The 17429-nt window shown below is 46.6% G+C and overlaps 1 protein-coding gene across 2 annotated transcripts in view; it reads right to left on the bottom strand.

Moving 5' to 3' along the window:
* CADM3 (cell adhesion molecule 3) overlaps nucleotides 1-16128 on the bottom strand; it is a 28730-nt gene extending 12602 nt beyond the window's left edge. The window contains exon 1 of one of the 2 annotated variants that reach the window (XM_062192549.1): nucleotides 15942-16128. In XM_062192549.1, the coding sequence (XP_062048533.1) occupies nucleotides 15942-16023 (82 nt within the window). In that variant the 5' untranslated portion in view covers nucleotides 16024-16128. The remainder of the gene's footprint in view (nucleotides 1-15941) is intronic. The other variant, XM_062192550.1, reaches the window with a different exon arrangement.
* Between the last annotated feature and the right edge of the window lie 1301 nt (nucleotides 16129-17429).

The following is a 17429-nucleotide window of genomic DNA, read 5'->3' as shown; positions in this document are numbered from 1 at the left end:
GAGGATCCTGAAGGGTCAGTGGTCAACCCTACAGCATTAGTATCTGGTGCACAAAGTAAGCATGACACAGGCCTTTGCTCAAACAAGCAAAGGAAAGAGGAAAACTGTCAGGACATACTGTGGTATAGGAGTTCAGTTTGCAGAGTGCATTTTCAAAATCACCTTGAGAGACAGGCTGCAGATAGAATCAGTTTTTAAGAGAGGTTCGGAGAGGTTTAGTGACTCACCTAAAAACATGCAAATAACACACCTCTCAGGAACCCCACCCCCTCAGGTGGTGCTCTCAAAGCCTTTTCCATAGCGCCTGTTTCCTATGGCATTTCAACACACTGTATTGTGACTCCTTGTTATCAGTCTCCTCATCTAAATTTTGAGATGGCAAGTGCAGGGCCTTTCCTTAGTTATCTTTGTGTCTTTAGCACTTAGCCCACAGTGGGCTCTCAGTACATTTCATTGGCTCTGGTCATTCAGCCACACTTGGCACTGTGCTATGCAGAGTGTTAATCAGGCAGAGGAGTCACCCTATCCAACAGCCCGGTTCTCCTCCACTCGCCTGCTCTCTCTTTCCTCTGTGCTTTGTTCTACATCCTCCTCTGTTGCTTTTCTCCTTGCCAGTGCTCCTTTCATTACCCCTTCCTGCTGTGTTCTGCTGGTATAATTTTTTCTGCATACGAAAATAAGTGAAATGGCAATGTAGATCATTCAAACCATTCAGATGAAGGAGGGGACTGACAACTAAGCAAATAGTCTCCAATAAATGGTATATTTTGGATATGCATGGTGTATTGTTTCTGTAGGTTTACAGAGAAGTCACTCTGGCTTGTCTTGATTTAAGAAATTGTTTAAGAGGTGGCTTGATACTTTTGCCACTTGGGTGGTGGGTGATGTTTCTCTTAAACACACCTATGATATTATGTCTCCTCTCGGGAACTATCTGGTAATATGCCTGAAAGTGTCCTGGCTATTTTTGTAAAATTGTAAACCTGTCATGATAAATTTTGAATGGCCACTCCCCCTGGAAGCAGATGAGTGATTGTAATGCTATCAACAGAAACACAGATAAGTAGCAGAAACCATAACCTGAATTGGGAAAGGTTTATACCTTCTTTGTATTCAGAGTGTGCCCATCATTTATGATATCAGCATGAATTCCTTCAAAAAATTCAGACTGGAAAGGGAAACTTACAATTACTCTGCAAAGGCAGTGTGGACTTTGAAGTATAATTAGTAAAAATTCTGCTCAGGGACATGGCAAGGAGCTGCTTTTTTTTTTTTTTTTTTTTTTTTGACAGGTAGAGTTATAGAGAGTGAGAGAGAGAGAGACAGAGAGAAAGGCCTTTCTTCCATTGGTTCACTCCCCAATGGGTGCTACGATCCGAAGCCAGGAGCCAGGTGTTTCTTCCTGGTCTCCCATGTGGGTGCAGGGCCCAAGCATTTGGGCCATCCTCCACTGCCCTCCTGGGCCACAGCAGAGAGCTGGACTGGAAGAGAAGCAGCCAGGACTAGAACCTGGTGCCCATATGGGATGCCGACGCCGCAGGCAGAGGATTAACCAAGTGAGCCACGGCTCTGGCCCCCAAGGAGCTGCTATTATGTGGGTTAGATATGGAGGCCACACACTCACTAGTGAGGGAAGGACTTGGGTGTTCTGGTAGAACAACAGTTGAGAGTGTCAGTCATATTTGTTATTTTGTGCCCCCCTGAGACGTCATCAGACTCTCCATTGCATGCAGATAGCTTCCAGGTTGTCGGCCTGACCTTTACAATCCTGTATGACCAGATGTACAGGCCAGTCCACCCTTCATCTTTTTCTTTTCTCCACTTTTCTCATCCCATATTCCAGACACAAGAGGGCATATAGAATTCTCTCCATAAACCCTTTGCTTTCCCATGTCTCTTCCCTTTTCTATGAGTGTGATAACTGTATTGATGATGCCCTTTACCCATCCTCACATGTCTAAATTGTCTCCACCCTTAAAGCCTATTTTTTGTGGGACCTTCTTCAAGAAATCTAACCTGATTTTCCCAGATGGAAATAAGGTCCCATTTCTCTGACCTACAACACTTTGTCTACATTTCTTAAATTATGCATCACTTTCTACTTTGCACTGCAAATTTGGCTTCCCTCCTAAAGTATAAAGAAACAACACATAGTGTTGATATCTGATTCATCTTTGTATCCACTGCTGGCTCTAATACAGCATATTGCACATAGAAGGTGATTAATAAATATTTATTTATTAAATGAATCAGATGCTGAGCATCTTCTATTGTGAGAACTAGATTCAAAATCTGCCAGTACAGAGGAAATAGCAAATCATACATGATAGAGAGAAACAGACTACAGTAAAGAGTAGATCACCTAGAGACTAAAGCTCTAGAAATCTACAAGACAGAGGGAATAGATAGTCATCAATACTTTGTGTGTCAGGATCCAGATGACATGCTCTATATTCATTATTCCAAATAACCTTTTCATGGGAATTATTTTGCACATGTTAAAGCTGAATTAAACAACTTGTCCATATGATGTATCTGAGTTGGTATAGGACAGACTTTAAGCTTAGGTCCTTCTGGCTACAAAGCCCAGCCTTTCTCCATGTCTACCCTACACTATGGGAGCATGCATTTATGTGTACAGTGACGGGCAGAGGGTAGGGGGGTAAGAGTTCTCTTGCATTGCTGGCCAGGGGTAGCTCACCTTAACAATACACATAACACTGATGTGTAGCAGGACAAAAATAACAGTGTAACAAGTTGGAGATGGGTGCTTGTGGCAATGGTAGTGCTCTTATTTGTACCTACTGATTTATATTTTTATTAGATTTCTGAATGTGTCTTCTGTATGCCTCCAGGGCTGTTTTGTTCACTCCTAAGTGCTTTAGAATATAGTACTCCGACTAACTAAGCCGCAGACAGATCTAGTTAAAACTAACAACCCCTCCCTACAAGCATACACATTTTCATCGTGCTCTAGGACCTAGGCCTCAAAGATTATCTGCTTGTTTCACCCTATCTGCTTGCAGGCTTTCTTAATTCTTGTTGTATTTACCCATGGGTTCTAGTACTTCCAGGATTCCCAGCACTTGAAAGGACAGAGAAGCCCTTTTACCCACTGATTTCCTTATGATTTCCTGTTCCTATTAGGAGTAGAGGGGTGGGAATTGAGGCTTATTAATGTGCCTCTTTAAAGCATGCTTTGGCATCTATGATTCAGTTTTTCAGTCCTAGCACAGGACCTCGCACATAGTAAGTGCTCAATAAATATTTATCGAATAAATGTGTGAGTGACTCACATGAATTATGTCTCTGATTTGTGTGGCTCTGGTGGGGCAGTCTATGAGAGACTGCCAGCACAGTCCCTGATTGCTCGGTTTCTGTATCTCTGCTCTGCATGCTTTGGGGGACCTACATTATAGTGGCTTTAGGGCCATAAACAGAGTCACAGGTGCAAATTTGGGGTATTGGGACAAGGGAATAGGGCTCTCCCACATAATCACTGCTGCACAGGGCTCACGTCCAAAGCCCCACTCCCCTGATTGTAGAGAAAGCCAGCTCCCTGAGTAGGAGTTGATGATGATGGTGATGGTGATGATGATGATGATGACTCAGCATTTCTCTAACTCTGGAGTTAAAAATACTGTTCATCCCAGCCTACTTGTTATTCCTCACGACTGCCATGACAGGTGGGTGGAGGAGTGTTATCTCCAAGGGAAAAACATCCTGAGGGCTGTGGTCCAGAATACTGAAGGGACCCACTTTCAGAATGCTGCATCCACATCCATTGCTAGGCTCCCTGACTAGAGAATATCATGCTAATTTCTCCCAACCCCAGCTTCTTAGTCAATTCTTACATACATTTGGATCATATACAGCAAAATCAGAATTAGATCTCAGCCCTGGAGCTTTGGTTTATGCTCAGGGCCACGCACGTCTTTGACGGTGAATGGCGCATTGTACATTTGGAAGAAAGTGAACTGGTTCTATCTGAACCCTAACTTAGATAGTACCTCCAAGATCTGGGGGAGTTGCTTTGAGCTTAGAGCACAGTTCAGATTCTGTTTACATTTAACTTTCCATAGTTGCTCTTGGGCAGCCGGAATTATGCCACATTTACTGAAGTCATGATTGTGTCTCTTAGTCTAAGACTTTGATGGCCTGAGTGTCAAAATGTTCTCTTAGTTCCTGCCTTCTATTTCTTTCCTTTCTAACTTTGTCCTCCCCTAAGGTCCCAATTCCCACACAGTTGTGATATTACAGTGCAGTGAGACAGAAGCTGGGCCATAAGAGGTGGGAGTTATTCTGTCACCTGGGACTGTCTGTCTTTTCAGGTGTATTTCCTTCTTTTTGTGTTGTTCCTTGGGGATAGGTCCCTGTCCACTCACAGGCAGCAGGATGTCCTAAAGGATCTCCTTTCCTTAGCTCAGATGCGCTCCAACTCACATTGACTTCAGGACTCGGGAGCTCAGTCACGCTTCAGTTGCCTGCTTCCCCCATCTCAGCCTTCTTTCCACCCTGTGCCCCCTCTACCTTCTTTCTGGCTAGGCTGCTGAACACTTGCTCCTCCTTGTTGCTCCCTCCATTACTTCTGTTGCTGTCACATTTTTCCTCCTGGAGACTTGTTTACCAAGCAGCCTCTTGGGCCCCAGTTCACTACTCTCTGCTGGCTTTGCTTTACTCTCCTAGGAGGCGTGCAGGCTGCAAGTGAAAAGTACAGATGGTAAATAAGGGTGGGAAACAGAAGCTTCACTAGAAGACCCTAACACGCTGACTAGCTCCTTAGCTTGGTAAAGCCTTGTCCAGAGTTCCAGGATTTATAGAACCAGGGTATAGAACCACTCACAGTGGAAGGGACTGGTTCCCAATCTGAGCTCACAGAGGTTATCACTGCACCTTTGCAGACATGTTTTAGTTCCATCCCAAGCACATTGGAAAGGAAAGACCTTTGTCTCCTGGGCATGGGATGGTGTGTGGTGAGCTTTCCACTCTGCATGAGGAGGGAATCTTTGGGGAGCTGACAAGCTTGCCTGTGGTAGGTCTGAGGGCAAGGGTAAAACACAAAGCTTATCTTGGTGTTAGCATTCTGTTATTACTAAAAGAAAAAAAAAACCATCATTCCAAACATCTGTCTATATATAAGTGTTAAGAAAAAAAGCATGGAACATTAAGATGTTGTAAATAAATATATTTTATATATGTCCTGGAGTCCTGCAGTCAACTTATATATCTGGGCATTTTCTACTGACCCCTAATGGCCAGAGGTGGCTATTTCTAAGATCTTTTTGATTCCATCAGACAGAGGATAGAATGAGAGATGTCGTTTTTCTATTGCCAAAGATCAACCTTTCCTGTCCTCTTTCTGTTACACTTCATTCTACCCTGAATATTCTATGATTCCTAGGGCCACAGATGTTTAGAGTGGACATAACCTTAGCAGCATCCAGTTCAACCCTCTCAATTTAAAGATGAAGAAATAAAGGCTTCAGAGAAGTTTAGACACTTGAGAATGGCTACACAGCCAGTTTGTGAGGGTTGTGACAGTAAACCTAGTTTTCTGCACTCATTATCATTTCATAGCAGTCTTTGTGCACTAGCTAATTCAGAGGTTAAGTTACCATTGAGTGTGAGTCACTTCTAGTAACATCTCTCTACCTACTCCTCATCTCCTGGTATATAGTAGCAAGGAGCTACAGGACCACAGGCCTTAAGGGAAGGAAGTCTCCTTGATGCCAAGCAGGTTGGAGGGTTGGGGTGAAATGAGGAGTGAGTTCCTGAAGGTTTGACAGGTGGCCTCTTCACAGACTTCAGGCCTTCCTGGCAGACTCCAGTTCTCATGAGAGGAGGCCAATGGGCAGAAGCCGCTGACAAACTCTTTTTTTTTTTTTTTTTTTTGACAGGCAGAGTAAGACAGTGAGAGAGAGAGACAGAGAGAAAGGTCTTCCTTTTTCCGTTGGTTCACCCCCCAAATGGCCGCTACGGCCGGTGTGCTGCGCCGATCTGAAGCCAGGAGCCAGGTGCTTCCTCCTGGTCTCCCATGTAGGTGCAGGGCCCAAGGACCTGGGCCATCCTCCACTGCACTCCCTGGCCACAGCAGAGAGCTGGACTGGAAGAGGAGCAACCGGGACAGAATCCGTTGCCCCACAGGACTAGAACCCGGGGTGCCGGCACCGCAGGCAGAGGATTAGCCTAGTGAGTCGTGGCACCGGCCACTGACAAACTCTTAACCACAGAGGGTGACTGCGAGGGCATGCTGTCTCTGTGCATGTGCATGTACCCGTGATTCTGTATGTGTGTGCTCATACCTGCACAGTGGAGAGCCATGGGAACATTAACCTGATTGTGAAATAGAAGAACAGAGGCAGGAAGAGAGAGAGAATAAAAAATAAGTGTGTCCTATTCTTGAGGTAGAGAGAAAATATCTGGAGGCAGAAGTGGGCTTGTGGTAGGCTGGGGTGGGGGTGGGGGCTCAGAGACTTAGTTAAGATTCTGAGGAGCAGAGACTGGGAAGTGGGTGGCAGAGAAGGAGGTGGGGACAGCTGTTGCTTTGATTTGCTATTGAGTCAGTGTTCTCAGTGCATTAGCACTGGGAGGGAGCCCTGGGCTGGCCCCCAAGCAAAACAAGCCCTTGTGTAGCCAATACTGAGTGTTAGCAATGGCAGTTGCCGTGAAGGGACAACAAGGAAAGGGATCTGATCTCCAAAGAGCCACTTCCTGACCTTAGCTCCTTCCTTCCGAGACTGGCCTGTGTTCCTATGCAAATCTTCAGTGTTGTGCACTAAAAGGCTGGGAGGGAAGAGGCTGTGCACAGGGGTGGCTCATAAGAGCGTCTAGGGAGTAGGTTCTGTGCAGGTACTGACAGGGGAGGCTCCTAATGCTGGGATGAGAACAGCCGTGAACCGTTTTAGGAGGGTCTGTTTATCCCATTTCCTTATTCCTTTCCCACCACAATCACATACTTCAGCAATCAGGACAGGTGTGACTTGGGAACTGCAGTCTGATGAAGTAGAGTCAGGAAGCCAGACTTTATCCGAACAGGGATTCCATGCCCTGTCCCATCTTGCTGCTTTCCCATGTGTAACAGAACTGAGGAAAATGCCAGTTTTAGGAAAGTATTTAGGAAAGGAAACATCATAGAGTCAAAATCAGAAATTGCTTTAGCTCATTGGAAGGGGTATGGGAAAATCAGGATGGAGAATGGGCAAGAAAACCCAGAAAATCAGGGAGAAGTGAACAATAAATCCCCTCTGGGTAAGGACACCTTACTCGTGCTCTCCAGTCCCTGTCCCATAGTCTCAATACCTATGTGAGTGCATGGATGAGTTCCCTTTCTCAATGAGCTCCACTTTGTTCTCCTTTCCTTTTTAGGCTGCACTTCAGATATTTCAGGGTGATGGCTCAGTGTGGTGGGATAACAATGCTGTGAAAAAGTTTAATTTGTTAGAAGTCAGGCAAGAAAGCATTTATCTCTCCTGGTTCTGATTTTTTCTGACTTGTTTTTACTGCTTCCCTTCACTGGATGAGCAGAGTCAGGGTGTGGATGACAGGTTCAGGGCAATGATGAGGCGCATTCCATGAAGAAAAATGTGTTTCACTCTACACACCCACACTATTCTACTTTCCCTTATTCTCCCAAACCTAACTGATATTTAGGCTCTTCCTTCCATTCTTCTTAATTTACAAAATCCCTGTATTTTTAAAAGAGTGGCACATTGTTCACATTAGCCTTACTTTGTGCCTTCTTGTGAATTTAACTTTTCTGTGAAACAGACACATTGTCTTCACGTCTGCTGAGCTCACTGTCCACCCAAATGGCAAATCATACTGTTTTTATATAAATATCTTTCCTCTATTCTTAAACCTTCACAGAGTTTCTCTTCTTCAGTGTGAGTCTACACTCAGTCTTCCCAAAGATGCATGCATTTTCTGACCTGGTTATCCTCTTTCTTTCCTTTAGCATGTGTCCTTGAACATATATACAACACATTTCAATTTTTCACTATTCATTTCCCTAGTTTTTTTTTTTTCTGACATAAATGCACAGCTTTTCTTATGACCCAGATACACAGCCTTTTTCACATGTCCATATTAATCAGAACCCTTGACATCCAGAAAACCATATGGCTTAAACTCAAGAGATTCTCCCCAAGCAGAATTCAGGCTCTCTATTCTGCTCTAACTCCCCAGGAGAGGGCCAGAATCCTCTCCTCCCCAGGGCTGAGGCACAGTCCATCTGTCACTGACATTGGACTCCAGGGCTTGGAAACCAGAAAAAGAGTTGGCATTAAATGGCAGTTGAGGATAAATGAAAATATGGAAGGCCCAGGGGCTTAGCGATGGTGGTTTTTATATTTGTGTGAGATTACAGGATAGAGATTGGAATAGAAAACACATAATATGTGTTCGGAAAGATTTCATCCTTAAGGAATACAGTGAGAACTACTCAAAACTAGTTAGTGCAATTGTCTCACTAAAATTTTTGCATTTGTCAAGAGACAAATGATTAGGACCAAGTGGTCAAACTCTTACTTTATAATACCAGATCTTGGCTCTAGTCTTTTCAAAGTCTGACCATCGTGCTAAGTCCCAAGTTACCTGTTATTGATGTACTTATTGGAGTATTGCTGGGTTTCCAAGAAGTATCAAGTGTTTAAGTAAGAGACTCAATACACTAGTTCACCTTTGGGTGCCTTTTACCCTGTTTGAGGATTTGGCTGGAATTCTAGAATTAGAATTGCAAGTAAAGAACTAGGACATACAAGAAGAAAAATATATTAAACAAGTATCTGCATGTTTCCAGTGAAATTTAATGTTGGAAGTACCAGTTATCCACTCTATCATTCCAATATCTGAGACTAAATGAAGAAAAGGGAGACACTCACTGGCTAGCTTAGAGATGAATGGTTGAGGCATCAACCTTCATTTCTTTTTCTTTTTTCTTTTCCCTTGGGCAAGGTGATGCACCTGACCTTCCTGGCCCTGAATTGGAAGTAAATGAGCTAAAGGTGCTTATAATTACCAATCAATACACAATTAGTGTTCATCTGGCTGGGGGGAAGGGAAAATAAAACCTGGAGGAAGAAAACATTTGAGTTTGTTCTTTATATTATTTAGCTTCCTTATCACTCTCGTGGAGACCTCCAGGTAGAAAAATGGAGAGATGAGAGGGTTAAAGAATCCTAGAGGTAAGAGTCCCCATAAAGGGATGATACACATACCAAAAAATATGTTAGAATCCTTGCCTTTGAATACTTGCAAATACATCTGCTCTTCATGTGAATAGAAGGCTCAGGGAGATGAGTAGATCACAGATACTCCAGCTGTTACTGTAACCCTAATTCTGTCTTTCTGAAGGTTTGCTCATAGAGATAAATCACTCCCATTACCTGTCCTTGAGGAATGCAGTTTCTCCTTGTTGCAAATAGGGAGATGAAAGAGGGTCCTGGAAATTCATTCTGGAAGCCTGTCTGCCCAAGTAGATGCTGCTGCAGCTCATTCATAAGGATTAACTATTTTATGAACTATCATGTGTACATTGGCATGGAGAAATCAGAAGCTTGCATAATTCTAATGTGATGTGAGGAATAGGTTGGCTCTTCTAAGACTGACAGAGGCTGAGCATTCTCGGCTCCTTGCCACAACTGACATCATCAGCTTATTGGCAGACATTCTCAAAGAGCAGCAGAGTCCAGTTTAAAGATGCATCTACTGAGATATGACCAAGTATATTGATACTGTGATGCAACGGTTATATTTAAGGCCATCTATACAGGAGGGTTATAAAAGTGGTGGGGGGACAGGTCAGGGTTTTAGTATTTGTTTTTGATGCCTATTTTTGATATATTGAATTCCTCCATTATGTATTCAGATGACCCGTTTTCAGTATTATCTTCCCATTTGTTAAGGTTGAGGGAAAAGGGAAAGTGAGCACCATGACCAAATGGTTAGAGCTGGTGTCAGGCTCATAGTGCTATTAAGAGGTACATGCTTATGAACTCAACAGAACTCACTTTGCATTCCACATTGGTGGTTTATATATGTTTTTCATATATGAACAGTAGTGGTGTCTCCATCTAAAAAAATGACTGTGTATTGTTTTGTTTGTAATCTATGAGTCCAGATATGACAAAATATCCCATTTGAGGCCATTCGAGGTCACTGTAGGTATTGATTACCTGAGCATCTCAAAAAGTACTTGCCCATTTGTCCCTTACCTACAGTTAATTAGATGGCTACGAGGACTCCAAAGATCTGGATTTTATTTCCACTTCCTAGTGTAGCAGATTGGAGGCCATAATCAAGATCATGGGTTACTGGTTGGGAGAGAAAAATTCCAGCCCTGTTCTGAGGGCTGCACTGTGGAGAGTAAAGAGATACTGAAGCTTGAAGGCAGAGCAGGACCATGGAGAGCAACAAGAAGAGCCTGGAGCGTTACTGTCAGGAGCTAGCACCACGGAGAGCTCAAAGCACAGGTAGTTTATTCAACAAAGAAAACTGGAATCATGGGGTAAGGCAGCCTGCTCTCAAGCCTATGGACATCAGAGCATCTGTTAGAATCACGTATACTCATCATTTGCTCTAAAAAATACTTTTAAGTACTTTGAACCTATTAGATATGCATATAAGAGAGTATTAAAAAACGAGGACCACCCCCAGAATGAGTTTATCAACATAAGCCTCTGTAATTATGTCACATACTTAGGTATTATGGTGATGGGGTTGGGGTATGGAGGACGGTTAACTTGCAAAAATTTACTAGGAATAAAATTAGGCTTATCTTCTTCTTACTTACAGAAACAGTCCACAGAGCCTGTGTTCTTTCAGAGACAGTAGGGCATGAAGAAGCCAAAATATGTATTATAATTAGGTAGGGCATGAGATGTATCAGAGTCCTGATGTACTCGGAATTTCTGTAAATAGTACAGATTTGATAAAACATAGAAAAGAGGAATGGGACCATGTCTTAGAAAAACACCTTCCCCAGGACCTAGAAAGCTTTGTGCTAGCTGGGAAATTTGGTCACTCTCTTTAGGCTTAGGGAAATTTTTGTAAGGAATACATGATTCTCACTTCAGCACTTGCTACTTCAGTGAAGAACACATAGCTTTACTGAGCCTCTATTGTGCAAAAACTTCAATGCTTCATGTGTTAAGACTCTTGAGATCATGGCAGCTCTGCACTAGAAGGCATGGATCTCCTTATTGTATATAGCAAAATTTGATTGAGTTTTTACTTGGGTAGTTGTAAGAGCCCTGAACATCAACTTGTCTGACCTTGTAAAGAATCATCACTACTGCTGATCCTGGAAATAGAGACAGGTCTTTGGCCCTGGAGAATTGTTCTCTATTTTGCATTGACATCGAATGTTTACCCTTAATTTTATTGGATTCTTAGAGACTTGAATCTTTTTCTAATGGCTTGCCTCTCTATGCTGTTTGCCTCTCTCTTCTTCTTCTTCTTCTTCTTCTTCCTCTTCTCTCTCTCTCTCTCTCATAAACATTCCCATGGGTATTGCTATTTTCAGTTTATGTGTGGATGTCTAGGTCATGACCCTATACAGGAAGCAAAGTGTTCTGGAATATGGGCCTATAACCAAGGGTTAAAGAAGAAATATTAAATTCTATCATTAAAATAAAAGGAGAAACAATTATTCAAACTTTCTAACAACCTGGATTTTTCATTCAGTAATCATTAAGGAGCTGGTCCAGTCCACAGGTTGCTTTCAAGGAGAATTTGGAACCTAAATAACCATCCTTACACAAAATCCCATGATTAAGAATTAGGTGACAAAAATGGGGTTGTGGAATCAGTACACAGTTCCACTGAAGTAGGAACAACAAAGAATGTTACTAGTTACAGCCCCAGGGGATTTATTTCTGTGGTGATAACTGTGAAGATTTTTTTTCCTAGCATGTGGCTTGAGTAAAAACAGTTTTTGATCCTATTCTATGTATTACATGGGCTGCAAGATAGCAGTAACAGCAAGAAGTACAGAAATCAAATCCCAAGATTTAAGGAGTAATGGCACAACTACCCAGTCTGCTGTCTAAAGTGACCAGAACACCATAAAGATGCCATCTGTAGAATTTTGTGGCTGCAGAACTATGAGTCACTCTCTCCAAGTGAATAGTGAATATCTCCAGTATGGCACTCTTGACATCAGACTTGGACTTCTTTTCCTCCTCAGTTGGAAGATAGAGAGAAAGCCTAAGGGGAGTGAACTGGCTCATTCTGTCAGTCTAAGGCAGAGGGTTTCAAATTGTATACCAGAACCTCAGGTTGTACAGTAAGGATTCTAGGAGTTGAGGAAGCCAGTAAGAAGGGGGCAACAGCTTACAGGTCTTACTTTCCTATAAGAACTTCTCAGTTCTTCTTTGGTCTGTTATAAAGAAGTTCCATGCCTTAGAAAAAAAGATGAGAAAACCACTTCCTTAGAGCAACTTATTAAAAACAATAGTGTGGCTCAGATCTTGGAAGAGCCCAGGATACAATATTTGGCATAACTGCTGGGTAGGCAGTTGACATCCCATAGACTGGACTTCACATCAAGCTGACTGGTTGTTCATGGAATTAATTTTACTATCCTAGGTCTCTCTTATGGTCTCTGCTTTTCTGTGCCAAAAAATCCACATTTCTAAAAAGGGCAGTGCATTCTTACAGCTGCAACTAGGAAGAGAACAGGAGCAGAAAAGAACAAATAGCTGCAAATAGGAGCAGAAGCTGGATGGAGTAGATCTGCCACGCGAATCTGTGGGCAGCACTGGAGTGAATGCCTGCTGGACTTATCCAGCACATTGGGCATGATCTTCATACTGGGCACAAGGCCAAGGGGCTGCAGAATGGATGACAGTGGACAGAAGGTCATTGGAAAGGAAAAGATACTCATGTGTGGGACAATGCAGTACAAGGCTACATTGCTAATGCATGGTCCAAAGGAAAGCAAGGCTGTCCATCCATATGTTTCTACACTGAGTCAACTCACAGAGTGTTGGAAATAGTTGGAAAGGAAGAATCTAAGGAAGGCTAGGCACAATGCTGAATGTCAAGCTTCTCCCCAGAGAGATGACCACAGGCCTTGTATCCTCAAAACCTAGAACTGTCAACTTCTGCAAATACTAATGGAGAAATGTGAGAAGGAAGGGCAGGTGGCAAATTCTGAATGTCATAACCCTTCCTGACATGCTAGCCACAGTGCTAATGGCCCAGTTCAGATATTAGTGGGTTGTCCTTCTGTAACTGCCCAATCCCTGTTCAGCCTTATTTTATATTTTATATTGTACTTTAGGAAGCTATATACCTCAGCAGTACGTGAAGTTTGTTTTCCTTATTCTAAATGGAGATAGCTCCTTGCCACAACAGCCTTGACCATTCAAGCATGAGTGTATTAGGGTACTTTGTCCTTAAACCTTTCTACCACATCACTCCTAGTTTTGGTCAAACAGTACCTGTTAATATGTATTATCTAACTCCCTGCCCAGGGGCCCCAGGCCAACCAAGGGACACAACTGCATGATTTTGAGGATCATGAGTTCCTGATCATTAAATCTATACACCAGCTTTCCAGTATCAGAACTGGTCTTCTTAGTTCCAGAAACTAAGAAACAGAATTAATATAAAAGAGATCTGTGGGTATGTCTCATACATCAGCACATCCCGAGATCCTGCACACTATACAGATGGCCACTATCTGTGGAGACGATTTTCTACAAGGAAAATGATGCTTGATTAGACTCTTCTTTGAAGAGTCTTCTTCCACTTCCTGACTTCTTCTCCAGAAATTCCCCACACCTGAGTTACTATTTCTGCTCCTTCCACTCAAGCCACTGCTTTGAGATGTATTTCAAAATCTCTTTCACTTCCTCTCCATTGGATGCCTGAAGAGAGGCTTGCCCCTTTGTTGAGGGCCAAGAGAGCATAGTGTGGAGGGGAAGACTTGGCTAGTGTACAGATCTACACCAGTCTCCAGTGTTTACATCCTACAGAGGAAGAGCTCATGCACAGCTTTCTGGGGTGACACCTTTCTCTCTTCAGCTCTCAGCCTGGCACCATCAGTTCCTGTTGCTGACCAGTTGCTGTCTGGGTCACACTTGCATCTCATTAACTCAGCCTGAAGAATGGGGAAGCCAGGGGCTAAAGTTGAAAGTCAAGGCTTAGTGGGAGGGTTATTACTGAGGCACAAACATCCAGCAGCTTCTCTTTCCTTTGCAGGTAGCCTGCTATCCCCCAGGGCTCTCCTGGCTTCAGGGAATAGGGTCATCAGTGCAGACCTCTGGAGAAATGAGATTCCATGTTGGGAAAAGCCGGGCTGCTATCTGTAGTGATTCTGGCAAAAACTCCTGGGGGAGTCTGATGGGTAGAGGGTGGGAAGAGTGAGCTACCCAGCTGTAGGAAGGGGATCCCCAGGGCCCCCATAACGTGGGAAAGCTCCTTCTCATGATGGAGACAGGGCTAGGGGAGGTCAGGGGAGGTGGAGCGGTGCTTCCTCCAGCACCCTGGCTTTTCGCCTGTTTTCCTCGGATGAAATCCTCTACATCATCCACCCCAGCTTCAACCCCTCCCCTCTCCACCCCGCCCCGCCCTGTGCCCATCCCTGCTGGCCACTGGGTCCATCGCCCAGGAGCCGCCTCCCCTTTTCTCCTCCCCTGCGGTTCTTTCTGTTTTTCGTTGGCATCTGGCCGGGCACAGCCACCACCCTCTCTGTCTCTCTCACTCTCCCCACTTCCCTTTGCTCCGCGGAGTCCGGGCCCCTCTCCCTTCCCCCACCGCAGCCCCCCTCTGGCTGGACTGGCGGAGGGAGAATGGGAGGATGCATTCCTTCAGTGTCTTCGCAGCCTGCCCGCCTCCTCCGGCGACCTGAGGCCCCGAGCTGTGCTGCCTTCCTGGTCTCCCAGCAGACTGCCCCCCACGCCACCCCATTAACCGCCAGCAGCCTTGAAGAAGGCTGAGGGGCCCCCACCGCGCTGACCTACATAGCCCGGCCCAGGGCGGGAGGGGCTCTCCCCAAGTCCCCTCACCCCGGCCCCGCCTCCTTTCTCCTCCACTCCCTCCCTTCATCTCTCTATCATCACAGCCCAAAGAGGGTTTGAGTGCCAGACTGGGGCAAAGGGGCTAGGGATGCCACTGGACCCCCAAGTCGCGGAAAACCGGGGTTCAGGAAGGCTTTGGATTTTCCGTGCATCCGTCTGCCCCAACGTCTTGAGCCTTCCTTTTGCCCAGCCTCCTCCCCCCTCCCACACAGCACCTCCTCCGCTCCTGTCTGGGTTTCTTTTCCCAGCCCCTGCCGCCGCTAGGGATACTGGCATCCTGGGGGCCCTCCGCCCGGTGTTGTTGTTTTGCTCCAAGGAGAAGCTCCCCCCTTCGCTGCCCACGCCCCCCTCCAAAGCCTCACCCAGGCCCCCTTCCCTGCCCACTCGGAGCTCCGCCGCGGGTGGGGGACGGGCGGGGAGCAGAAATGTTTGCACACAGCTGTTTGGGGAGATCGCACTGGCTCCCCAGCCCCTACAGACACACAGACACAAACACCCGGACACACGCCCTGCCTGAAACAGCGACACATCTCACTCCGCCCCCAACACACACCGACACAGACATACACACAGACTGACACAGAGACGCAGAGCCAGACACCAACACAGACGCGCACACCCAGACGCACACACGGACGTCCACACCGCCAGACCCCGGGCTGCTCCACGCCGGCCTCGACCCCCGATGGCCCAACCCGGTGCACACGCAGACCCACAAGGGGTGCCCAAGCCGGCACAGCCCGCGGTCCGGCGACGCGAGGCGGCTCGCAGGCACACGCAAGGGTACTCGCCGCGGCTGGCGACTCCAACACCCTGGTGCCAAACAAAGCCAACAGGCTCCCTCCGCCCGGCTCCCGACCCGAACCCCCGCCTCGGGTCACTCCCCCCTCCCCTGGCGCCGCCCCCTCCCACACTCACCGTCCTGGGAGAGGTTGGCCCCGCCGGGCGCCCAGCAGCAGGCGAACAGCAGGAGCAGGGGCAGGGCGGAAGGGGCCCCCATCGCGCTTCCCGGCCGGCTCCCCTGGCTGCGCGCTGGCGAGCCTGGGTCCCCAGGGGCTGGGGCTGGGGAGGGGGCAGACGACGACGCTGACCAAACGGGCGCCCCCGAGCCGCTTCGGAGCCCGGGGCCGAGGCGGGGACCGGGAGGGAGCCGGCGCTGCTGCAGTCGCGGGGATTAAATAGGGCGCTCGGAGCAAACCATTCGGTTCGAGGTGGAGGGGGGGTGACAGGGGGCTGGGCTGGTCGCGGGGGGGCCAGGCTGCCGCATTCCCCACTCCCCCCGCTTCCCACACCCCCTCCTCGCCTTCGTGGTGCCTTCCACCTTCTCCCCCGGGAGCTCCGCCGGCCGGGTTCGGGTGTGGAGCAGAGGGCGGGCGCTGGCTCAGCAGTGGGACCCCGCGCGCACGCCACTTAGGCTTGGGGTGGAAGGAGGGGAGTCGGGCAGGGCCGTAGGCCAGCTGGCGAGAGCGGCCACTGCAGGCCTGGGTAAGGGCGTGCCCACTAGCCTGAGCGCCTCCAGCCCCGCCTTCCATCCTTTGGCGACTAGGGATGCCCATAAGCCCTGGGGTCCCCCAGTGAGTCGTGTGCCCAGAGACACCTCCCCAGTGGGTCACTGGTTACCCTCGCCGTTTTTCTGAATGCGAACAAACCTAGCTCCGCTCACCCGAGAGCCCTTGATTTGGCTGACCAGCAACAATTTGTGGCCCCAGGGTGCCTCCCTCCAGAGGCATCTTCCAGTAGCCTCACCCCCCCCCCCCAAGGCCATGGGAACCAGCAACTCCGCAATCCCTTGTCAGAGAAATTACTCACCTCCTGAAAACATGATTTCACCTCAACTCTTGCCAACCACGTAGCCTTTCCATCCACTTCATAGTTTTCTTCCTTAACGCACATCCCGCCCTCCCCTCTCCTTCACCCAAGCTCTTCCTCCCTCTCCCACCCCAGCCCCTTAAAGTATTTTTCCTTTGATCTTTATCATTCAGAGGCTCTTTTCCTTCCTTCTCAAGTTTTCCTTAGTAATATTCCTGGGTGATCGGCCGGGTCACAGACCCTCCTAAGACCGATGTGTCTGTGACTAATGCAACTCTTGTCTCATATAAGATGGATGAGAGAGGATGTTTGCACTTGCTCTTGGCCCCAGAGTCCCAGGTCCCTGGTGTTTGCTGTTCTTTGTGATTGAGTGTCTCTGGCAGTGCCTTAGTGCATCTCAGAAAGGGATGTGAGTCAGTTTTGTTGGAATTTAGCTTTTGGGAATAAATGTATGAATTTTAGAATCTTAATTCTAGATCTGTAAGACTTCTTAGATAATATCTGATTCAACCTCCTATCTTATAGGTACAACGGAGACCCACAGGAAATTAACTGAGCTATTCAAGGTTAGACTGGCAGTTAAAGAGTGTTAGCCAG

This window comes from Lepus europaeus, chromosome 5 (assembly GCF_033115175.1).
Source record: "Lepus europaeus isolate LE1 chromosome 5, mLepTim1.pri, whole genome shotgun sequence".
Lineage (NCBI taxonomy): Eukaryota > Metazoa > Chordata > Mammalia > Lagomorpha > Leporidae > Lepus > Lepus europaeus.
The sequence above is the reverse complement of the archived record's forward strand: the minus strand, read 5'-3'. Positions and strand labels throughout refer to the sequence as shown.